We start from the raw sequence: 11,390 nt of genomic DNA, 5'->3' as shown, positions 1-11,390 counted from the left end.
TACTCACATCATAGGCCATAGGTGACCATTAGTCACTATGATTGTATTTTGCTTCTTTAATATGATATTGATGATCTGCCCAGTGCTTTAGGCACACGTAAATGTTCAATTTAACAAGGCAGGCATATACTAAGCTTCTTCCGTGTGCAATAGCTCACCCATCGTAGATGATTTAACCATAGCCATTGCCACGAAATGATTGAGAACTACGACATGGTCAAAATGAATTCAACCGATTCTTTTTAACACATCAAAATCTAAATAGGATAGGATAGGATAGGGAAGATGGATATACCAAAATAGTTTTTACATAAGCAGCATAGCAAGAAGCCCGAAAGATAGGACTACACATACTTCTATTTGATACTACGTCTCACGAAGTACCTCAACATATTGTCTGCCAAACCAGAAGTGCAACAGTAACCTGCTTAGGTCGTCCCTCATTACATTACCAGAAAAGCTTCAACAGAAGTAGAAGCTTAACCAAATCAAAGGTTAAGCGCTTGGGCATGATGACTGATGTGATCATCGATGAAGGTGGAAATGAAAAAGTAAGAGTGGTCATAACCGGGTTGCATCCGCAGTAGTAGAGGAACATTAAGCTTTCTGCATGCCTCCTCGAACTTCTGTGGGAGCAGTTGATCTTTCAAGAATTTGTCGTCCTCTCCCTACACGGTAATACAATCAAAAGCTCAAACTAAGTATCTTCGTAGAAGTTAGACACACGACATAATGAGCTATTCTGTTCTATATCTGCAAGCAGAAAGTAGATTATATATCGAAGGATGGCCTTTTATTTCTCTCCTACAGCGGTTCAACATACACTGCTTTTTCTTGGTACAAGCAGCTAAAGCGTAAGTTTGACAGTAGACATACTGAAGTTCCCAAGAACAACATATATGATCCCACAAGTGGCAACATATGTGTTGCACAATGGATAATTTAGAGGTCATGTGACGCAAAAAAGAGTGCAATTATAACACGTACAACGAGATTCTCTTTCAGTTGCAAGTAAAGCAATCTGAATAAAAGACCGACACTCCTCGTTCATAAGGACGCTTTTAGCAGCCTCAAAACACCTGTCGGCTATGGTCTACAGCATAACTGAAGAATTGTAGTCTACAACTCTTTTTATATTATCACTAGCTCATAAATTTCACACTGGTCAAATGAGTGTCCAGTGTTAATCCAAGACTATCAAGCTTCATCTATGAACAAGTCTAAGCTTACAAATTGTCTAACTGTGACCGCCACAGCTGTTTCAAGACAATTTAACAACATACAACCAAAAGGGCAATTTCAAGAAAAAGATAAAGAAGAGATTAAGCTGTACCTGATCAATAAGTATGGTAGCAGCGAGATCGTTATATTTTGATACAAGGCAGGTAGCATCATATTCCTGCATAAACAGAACTTAACATATTGATAAAGATGAAAACACCTCAAGAATTTCTAGATTTACGCAGCACAAACCACTTGACGACCATACCTCCCAATCAGCTTTATTTTCACCCAAGTAGTTTGTGAAAGCCTTCAGGCCCCAGGGACAGTTAATGGGATTTGCAATAGGAGCAAAGGCTGATACTGACTGAGAAGAATACACAAAATGATGCTTTGTGAATGTTCACATGAATTCAAATGGAAAATAAAGCTCTTAAGAAGCAGCTTTAAAACAAATGATAACGCATCAATGTTCAATATTCCAAAGCTTACGGACTCAGAAGCAAATATAGTTGGTCAGCTGTAGGCAAAGTTTTAGTTCATGTGCAGATACATAAGTTTCATAGAAACGTACCTTATATTTATCCAGATTTTTCAAGTAGATTGTCAGTGCTCCATGCCCACCCATGGAGTGACCAAAGATGGATGCCCGTGATGTATCGAGTTCTGGAAAGTTTTCATGAAGAAGTGTGGGCAGTTCTTTGACCACATAGTCATACATCTTCCAGTTCTTCCATTTCTCTTGTGTTGCATTTAGATAGAAACCAGCACCTATCAAAAGAAAAAATTGAACTTGTCATATGTTGTCGAATTCAGCTTATGGAAACTTAGACGAGTATCTCCACTACGAGTTATGATGAACATAGACGGCGCTGTAAATAACCCATACCTTCTGAAAAATTGATTCAACTACAGTTTATCATTGTTTCCTGAATGAAGCGCAGCATAACAGAATTTCTAAAGGAATTTGGGGCACTTTCCTGTTTTGGCTGAAATTTGGAGTGTCCATTGGAAATGGCCTTATGATCAACTCTGAGTTTCTGACCATGTACGTCGTGACTACCGTCGTTCATTTAGGCGTTTCAGGGTTATAAAACCCAAAATCACGAATTTAATTAATTTTCTTGTGTATTCATACATGCGAATTTTCTTGAATTTTACTGACGGACTCATTTAGCCTTAAATTTGAAGTGCTCCTTGAAAATGGCCAAATGATCAATACTCTATTCACCAAGACTAACGTCGTTCATTTAGGCATTTGAGGCTTGAGGGTCATGAAACCCGAATTCATGAATTTCATTACTTTTTGACTGTATAAGCACATGTTGATTTTCCTGAATTATGTTGACGGACTCCATTTTGCCAAAGTTTTGTGTGTCCATTGGAAATGGCTTGGTGATTAATAGTCACCATTTTTCACCATGAGTAACGCCGTTAATGTAGACGTTTTAGGGTCATGAAACCCGAATTCATGAGTTTCCTCTCTATCTCTACGAGCTAGTGTTAAGGTCTACGAACACTCTATCCTTCTCGAACCTCACTTATGAGATTACATTGGGCATTATGTTGTAATCGATACTGATGGTAGTCTATAACTTAATCCAATAAAGAAATCAGTTCACAAAATTTTATTTCTCAAACTTCTAAAAAATAAAAGTTCGGCAGAAAGAGAGACGTTGGGCATCAAAACCTAGGAAGCACGGGCCAAAAAAAAATTGCCCCTACTGAGACGAGCCTTGAACTTCGCATAAGGATGGGAAGAAACAGTATTTGGAAGCATATAAACCATATCAGCAGAGCTCTAATAGATGATAACGACATATAACCATTTCCAGCACTGATTCATCAAGGAAAATCACATAGAGCAGACATGCAGAAACATAAAGGGAAGCCTTTAAACTCCCACATGGTTCATGTGGCTGTTCACATGTCAAACTCCGCATGCATACATACTTCCCTTGATCAATCATCAAGTTCGACATTACATAATTCGAAGAGGTATACAGTATTTGACGTACCTACTCCGAAATCCCAGCTGTCTGACTCTCCTTCCACATTTAGGCCTCCTGTAATAAGACAGGCAATACTCAGTTAGATTCATAGCCGTGTTAATAAAGGAAGTAAAACCAAGAATAGTTTGATTAAAGAAAATTATCATCCAATAGTATGCTAATTTCAGTTATACGCACACACGCATGGGCGGAGCAACCTTTAGCTCAGGGGTTTCATTCAAACCCCCTTTGACAGAAAATTAGACTATTTATACATGGTTAAAATTATCTTTTAATGTATATATAGTTGACGTTAAACCCCCTTTTGCTAGTTCGTATGTTTACTTCTAAACCCCCTTAGTAAAAATTCTGTCTCCGCCACTGCACACACGCATATATATGAGAGCTTGCAGCCTCATCAACTAACTCAAGTTTTTCCTGTCAACTATTTAGAAATAAGATTCAATTGCAATAGGACGTTATCAGCCACTCCGTGATTGCATCACATAGTTTGCAGGTCAGTGAAGTAAAACTCCAGGATATGACCATATGGTGTACACTCAATAATACCACCCCTTGGGCCCAACCATATCTAAAGAATGACAATACAGTCGCACAGCATTTACAAAACACACAAAACAAAAAGATGCTTACTAGGAGATGTATCTGGGGCAATCAGTGCCACGCCCTCACTCGCAGCAACACGTTGTGCACCAGATTTAGTAATAAAGTTCTCGTCCGTGCATGTTAAGCCAGAAAGCCAGTAAAGCACCTAAAAATTGGTGCAACCATGGCAGCATTAGTCATTCACATAGCTAACCAATTTCATAACTCACATACAACATATCTAGTATGGTCCCACAAAGTGTGGTCTAGGGAAGATAGAGTGTACGCTCACATACAACAATATACCTAGTATGGTCCCAAAAAGTGTGATCTTGGGAGGATAGAGTGTACGCAGACCTTACCCCTACCTCGTAGAGAGGTTATTTTCGATAGACCCTCAAACTTACAAAATGCATTTCAAATTCAAATTCATCCAAGTGAATAACTTAATATCAAATAAAATCAATTTAATTATGCCTCAATCCAAGCTGACAGGGAACCGTTAACTAAGTTTCTCTATATCAACTAAACCAGTTTGGGTCATTTCATTCCAATAATGGCCTTAAGAAACTAAAAAGATTTGACTTGATAAGGTAACGAGAGGAGATCACCCAAAGTTCACTACAACAACAAATTAACAACAAGAAGAAGATATCCAGTATAATCCCCCAAAGTGCGATATAGGGAGGGTAGAGTATATGCAGACCATACCCCTACCTTAGAGGTAGAGAGGTTGTTTCTGATGGACCCCGGCTCAAGGAAAAAATAGTCCAAAGAAATTCAAAAAATAGAAGAAAAAGAAGTACCGGACGTACGAGAAATAGCAAATAGTAACAGCACACTAACTTCGACAAAATAATATGATAGTTGAGGTATAAGACAACAACAACAACAACATACCCAGTGTATTCCCACGCACATTGTGTGGTCTGTGGAGAATAGAGTGTATGCACTTCATACCACTACCTTAGTGGTGAGGTAGACAGAATGTTTCCGATAGACCCTCGGCTTAGGACAAAATATTGTACAGAAAAAGATGTAATAAAAGTACAAGAAACAATAAGAAGTACGATAACAACAGATAATAACAGAACAATACTTCCACAAAATGATACTACCAACGATCTACCCGAAACAAACATATATCAACAAGAACACGAGAACAAGAAACTACAAATGTAACCCTACAAATACCAAAAGGACAACACTCCAACCTACTAGCATGACCTCCTAACCTTCCACCCTAATTTGTTTCCGCCACACTTCCTATCTAAGGTCATGTCCTCGATAAGGTGGTAAGCTGCAACTGCAACAAACCCTTTCTAATCACCTCTCTCCAATATTTCTTCGATCTACCTCCACCGCTCCTGAAATCATCCATAAACAACCTTTCACACCTCTGCACTAAGGCAGGCATCTGTGAATCTGTGAATCTCCTCATCACATGTTCAAACCATCTCAACCCTGCTCGCATCTTGTCCTCCATTGAAGTCACTCCCACCTTATCTCGAACATCCTCGTTTCTAACCTTATCTCTCCTAGTAAACCCACACATCGATCGTAGCATCCTCATCTTCATCCTCTGGATGTGCGAATTCTTGACAGGCCAACACTCTTGTTCCATACAAGATAGTTCGACTGACCACCACTCTATTGAACTTGCCCTTAATGGAACTAATAACGGAAATCAAAGTATCAGAAACTACACGAGTAATACTACAACTACTAGTATTGACGAATAACAAGACAGCACACCGCTACCTACTAACCATCTAAAGCAACAAATTAACAAAGAAATCAAAACTCAAAAAAAAAAAGAAAAATTGATACTTGAAGTTGAAACTCACAAATCCTAGAGCATAATCAAATTAACAGGTCATATAAAGACAATCCTGAAATGGGATTCTTGAAAAAACGAATAAAACCCATAAAACCTAGAGCATAATCAAATTAACAGGTCATATAAAGACAATTCTGAAATGGGCTTCTTGAAAAAAACGAAGAAAACCCATAAAACCTAGAGCACAATCAAATTAATAGGTCATACAAAAACAATTCTGAAATGGGGTTCTTGAAAAACTGAATAAAACCCATAAAACCTGGAGAACAATTAATCAATGGATAGAATAAGCACAGTTCGGAAATGCGGTTCTTGAAAAGAGTGGAACTTACAGGGAATTTGTGAGAAGGAGAAGAGGAAGGAGGGAAAAAGATGTGGAAATTCATAGAACAACCAAGAATTGGACTATAGTGTTTGTATCTCTTGTTGTAACCTCCAAACATTTTGGAACTGCTGATTTCTGTTGGCTTCATTTCCATTTTTGTCACAACAAAGATTGATGAAAGTTCAATCTATGAAATGAGAACTTTGTGTTGAAGATGAAGAAATACTATTTGAAGTGTCACTCTAGATATTTATCATAGAAAGAATATTCTAGGTTGTAATACTACTATGATTGAAAATATAAATTTGAGTAAATATATTTTATTTAATAATTTAATATTAAGATAATATTAAAAAAATATAATAAAATTCAATTGATTTTATTAAAGAAATAATTAAATTAAAATAAATATTTTTATAAAGAGGATTAACTAAAATAAAATGGAGCGAGTAGTTCTTTGTAGTATTGTTGTTACGTTATCGGGAGATTACGTGTTTAAACTTTGAAAATAATCTTTAATAGGAGTGCAAGGTAAGACTACGTATAATAAATTTTTATGATCGAATTCTTTTCTAAACCTTACGCATTGCGAAAACCTTTTAATCCTTTGACATATAGGAAAATTAGAAAGAAAACTAAAAAGGGCCAAAATTATCTTTGGTATTTCTTTTTCGACTTAAAAATACTTTTCTCTTTAACGAAATATCAGAAGACTGTTTATGTGGATAAAAAACATCATTTGGCAAGTCCGCATCAACATTCACGTGAATAGTCACCTCATTTAATACTGCTTAACCATTGTCCCATTTTTGTCTGTTTATATTGAAACTGAGGTAGAACAATCTTAGCGAAATGAAACAAAAATAACGAGTTATGTAAAAAATATGTTAGAACAATCTTCGCGAAATGAGAAAAAAAAAAAAGATAACGAGTTATGTAAAAGATATGTCGATAGCTAGTCATTTTCTTAAAGTGAAACAAATACGTGATTTAAAAAAATAGAAATAGGTCTCGTTAAAGTTAGAAGGTTAGCAAGAAGGTGTGTTCTGTTTTGTTGTCCATACTAATAGTCGTAGTGCTATGCTCGTAGTTTCTTATTTTTTAAATTTTGATGATGTTTATTATTTCGGGTGGATTGAGAATAGTATTATTTTGTGATAGTCTTTTTTGGTCGCTATCTGTTGTTGCAATACTACTTCTTGCTTCTTATTCTTATATTACGTTATTTTGTAGATCGATCTTGTCTTCAACAGGGATCTATCGGAAACAATCTCTCTAGTATCTACTTCATCTCTAAGGTAGAGGTATAAACCGTGTATGCTCTACCATCTTCATATCTTACTTTGCGGAATATTGTTATTATTATCTCGTTAGGGTAGAGGTATGAATTACGTGTACTCTACTCTTTCAGATCCGATGCATAAGATTCAGAGGCGGAGTCAGCCTAGTAACTAAGGGGTTCGTCCGAGCCCCCTTAACGAAAAATTATACTATTAATACATGATTTAAATAATTTTTATGCTTATATTGTAGATATTGAACCTCTTTGATAAGTTTTTCTTCAAATTTTAACCCCCCTCACCAGAAATCTTTACGAGTGAAAAAAATAATTATTATACCAATATCTTTTGTTATTTACGGGCAACAAGTTTCGTACAATTTTTTTTTATGAACTATAAAAGCTGAGTTACATAGTAGTAGTAGTCCTAACTACCAGTATTTTTCTCCTGTGGAACAGGTACTGCAAATCACTCTCTTTCTTTCTTTTCTCGTGTAGGTGACTTGCTAAAAATTTATGTTTTTATTTGTAGATATTAGTGAGTGATTTCTTTTCTCGTGTAGGTAACTCCAAATCCCTTTTTGTTGTTTCTTTAATTTCAAAGTCAAAAATTAAAAATTGGTATCAAAACCAATTTCTTAAAGGAACCTGTGAGAGAAATGAATTTTGAAAACAACTTCTCTCAAATAGCTCCTTCTGTCTTTTATAGTGAGAATTACCAACTTGTCTTTTATAGCAAGAATTACCAATTTTGAAGCAGTAAGAATGGAGACTTATCTTAAAGCTTTAGATCTTTGGGAGGTCGCGGAGGAGGATTTTGATGTTCTTTCGCTGCCCGATAATCCCACGGTGGCTCAAATCAAAAGTCAAAAGGAAAAGAAAATCAGAAAATCAAAGGTAAAAATAACTTTGTTTGCTAGTGTTTCTCCAATAATTTTCATGAGGATTATGACCTTTAAATCAGCAAAAGAAATTTGGGATTATCTAAAAGAAGAATATATCGAAGAATAGTGTTTGAGGATTTATTAATAGAAGGAAAGGTAATGTGGGCCTTAGTGTAGGCCCATGGGTTGAAAACTATCATGGATACTAGCCCAACTAAGGAATTGGGCAGCCCAAAACTATGGACACTCACATGGAAAAGCCCATTTGAGAAAATTATTTTAAGTCTTAAAAGTACTATTTATTTGATGGACTTCGTTTGGCTTGAAATTTGATGTATATATCGAAAAATAGTTCAATATTTATATATTAATTTTAACATGTTTATTTTGGCGTTTCGAAGTAATGAAACTCAAAATTTATGAATTTAATACGTGTGTATTTTTATATGATGGTGTTTCTTAATTTGGTTAATGATTTTGACTGTCTCGAAATTTATTTGGCTTTTTTCCTTTTTTTTTATTACTCCCTCCATTTTATTTTAGTTGACCCTTATTCACTTGACACACCTCTAATAAATTATTTAATAGAAGTTTATTTTACTAAAATAACCCTATTAATTATATATTGAAAATATGAATTTGAGTAAATACACTTTATTTAATTATTTTATGTTGAGGTAATATTGGAAGAACATAATAAAATCACTTGATTTCATCAAAGGTACAACTAAATTGAAATAAATATTTTTATAAAGAGAACCAACTAAAATGAAACGGAGGGAGTAGTTCTTTGTCATATTGTTGTCACGTCATCAGGAGGTTACATGCTTAAACTTTGAAAATAATCTTTAATAGGAGTGCAAGGTAAGACTACGTATAATAAATTTTGGTGATCAAATTCTTTTCTAAACCTTACGCATTGCGAAAATTTTAGTGCATTGGACAGCCCTTTTAATCCTTTGGCATGTTGGAAAATTAGAAAGAAACTAAAAAGGGTCAAAACTATCTTTGGTATTTATTTTTCGGCTTAAAAATACTTTTCTCTTTAACAAAATACCAGCAGACTGTTTATGTGGATAAAAAAACATCATTTGGCTAGTCTGCATCAACATTCACATGAATAATCACCTCATTTAATACTGCTTAACCAACGTCCCATTTTTGTCTGTTTATATTGAAACTAAGGTAGAACAATCTTAGCGAAATGAAACAAAAATAACGAGTTATGTAAAAGATATGTTAGAACAATCTTCGCTAAATGAAAAAAAAAAAAGAATGAGTTATGTAAAAGATATGTCGATAGCTAGTAATTTTTTTAAAATGAAACAAATACGTGATTTTAAAAAATAGAAATAGGTCTCGTTAAAGTTAGAAGGTTAGCAGGAAGGTGTATCTGTTTTGTTGTCCATACTAATAATCGTAGTGCTATGCTCGTAGTTTCTTGTTTTTACAATTTTGATGTTGTTTATTATTTTGGGTAGATTGAGAATAATATTATTTTGTGATAGTCTATTTTGGTCGCTATCTGTTGTTGCAATACTTCTTGCTTCTTATTCTTTATATTACGTTATTTTGTAGATCGATCTTGTCTTCAATAGGGATCTATCGGGCACAATCTCTATAGTATCTACTTCATCTCTAAGGTAGAGATATGAACCTTGTACGCTCTACCATCTCCATATCCTACTTTGCAAAATATTGTTATTATTGTCTCGTTAGGGTAGAGGTATGAATTACGTATACTCTACTATTTCAGATCCGACGTATAAGATTCAGAGGCGTAGTCAGACTAGCAGAGGCGGACCCACATATATCGGTGGGGGTGCATGTGCACCTGTTAACGTCGAAAAAAATTGTGTGTATATATGTGTATATACCTTGAGAAATTGAAATATAAATAATAGTGCACCCACAATTGACAGGTAGTGTGCTTTGGTGCGTTGGTTGTAGCTAGTGCTTCCATCCATGCGACCATGGGTCGATTCCTGGGAACAGCACAACATTTTTTACTTTTATTTTCAATTCTTCAGATTGCTTATTAGTTATTACCAAAATTATAACAAAAATTGATGAAGCGGGAATTCAAATCCGCGTCAGATTGCTTATTAGTTATTACCAAAATTATAACAAAAATTGATGAAGCGGGGATTCAAATCCGCGACCAGTCCCTGAGATGAACTCCCCTTCACTGTTGACCTACCATAAGTAATTGTTATTAATTTTTAAAAGTAAATTTCATATTATGAGAAATATCTTAGAACTCATATCCATTCTATGTAATTATTTTTGCATTATTGTTCATGTCTTTGACGACCAATTGAATATGATAATATCCTTAATCGACCATGAAAGTTTTTCGAACGTCTTAAGGTAATATTGGTGCACCACAATATTATCAAAAGCAATAAGCATAAAAAAGTTTCAAGGTCTATTATATTTAAGCACAAAGTACAAATAACGTGAGATTTAACAAAAAAAGGCATAAAAGGAGAAAAACTATAAATATATGTCTAATTCAAGACTAATACTATAAGTATGACTGATAAATATATGAACAAAAAAATTAATTCTTTTTTATAAAGTGAAATATCAATTGTTTAGCATTCGTCTCTTCAAAAAGCCTCATTGACAAGGAAAAGTATGTATTAGAAATTAGAACCGAAGATGCACATTAAACAATGTGAGTGCTCAACACATTTTGAGTCTTGCTTCGAAGCTTATGCGCTCCTTTGACAACACTGGTGCACGCACAGACTTCAAATCCTGGGTTCGCCTCTACAGCCTAGTAACTAGGGGGTTCGTTGACGAAAAATTATACTATTAATATATGATTAAAATGATTTTTATGTATATATTGTAAATATTGAACGTCTTCGATAGATTTTTCTTCAAATTTTAAACCCCATCTCTTGGAATCTTTACGAGTAAAAAAACAATTACTATACCAATATCTTTTGTTATTTACGGGCAACAAGTTTCGTAAATTTTTTTTATTTAGCTATAAAAGCTGAGTTACATAGCAATAGTAGTGCTTTTCTCCTCTGTAGAGCAGGTAGTACAAATCGGTCTCTTTCTTTCTTTAGGTGACTTAACAAAAATTTATGTTTTTATTTATAGATATTAGTGAGTGATTTCTTTTCTCGTGTAGGTAACTCCAAATCCCTCTTTGTTATTTCTTTAATTTCAAAGTCAAAAATCAATAATTGGCATCAGAGCCAATTTCTTAAGAAATCTGTGATAGAGA

General features: G+C 34.7%; 1 protein-coding gene across 1 annotated transcript; it reads right to left on the bottom strand.

Moving 5' to 3' along the window:
* Positions 1–223: 223 nt before the first annotated feature.
* On the bottom strand, positions 224–6,430 carry LOC107870032 (S-formylglutathione hydrolase). Its single transcript, XM_016716421.2, has 7 exons — positions 5,991–6,430; positions 3,867–3,984; positions 3,240–3,287; positions 1,796–1,992; positions 1,490–1,588; positions 1,334–1,399; positions 224–668 (listed from the first exon to the last, which is right to left on the bottom strand). The coding sequence occupies exons 1-7, from the start codon at positions 6,135–6,137 to the stop codon at positions 489–491; spliced, it is 855 nt and encodes a 284-aa protein (XP_016571907.2). The 5' UTR covers positions 6,138–6,430; the 3' UTR covers positions 224–488.
* Positions 6,431–11,390: the final 4,960 nt, after the last annotated feature.

Source organism: Capsicum annuum, chromosome 5 (genome assembly GCF_002878395.1).
Source record: "Capsicum annuum cultivar UCD-10X-F1 chromosome 5, UCD10Xv1.1, whole genome shotgun sequence".
In the NCBI taxonomy this organism is placed as follows: domain Eukaryota; kingdom Viridiplantae; phylum Streptophyta; class Magnoliopsida; order Solanales; family Solanaceae; genus Capsicum; species Capsicum annuum.
This window is presented reverse-complemented; position numbering and strand designations above follow the sequence as displayed.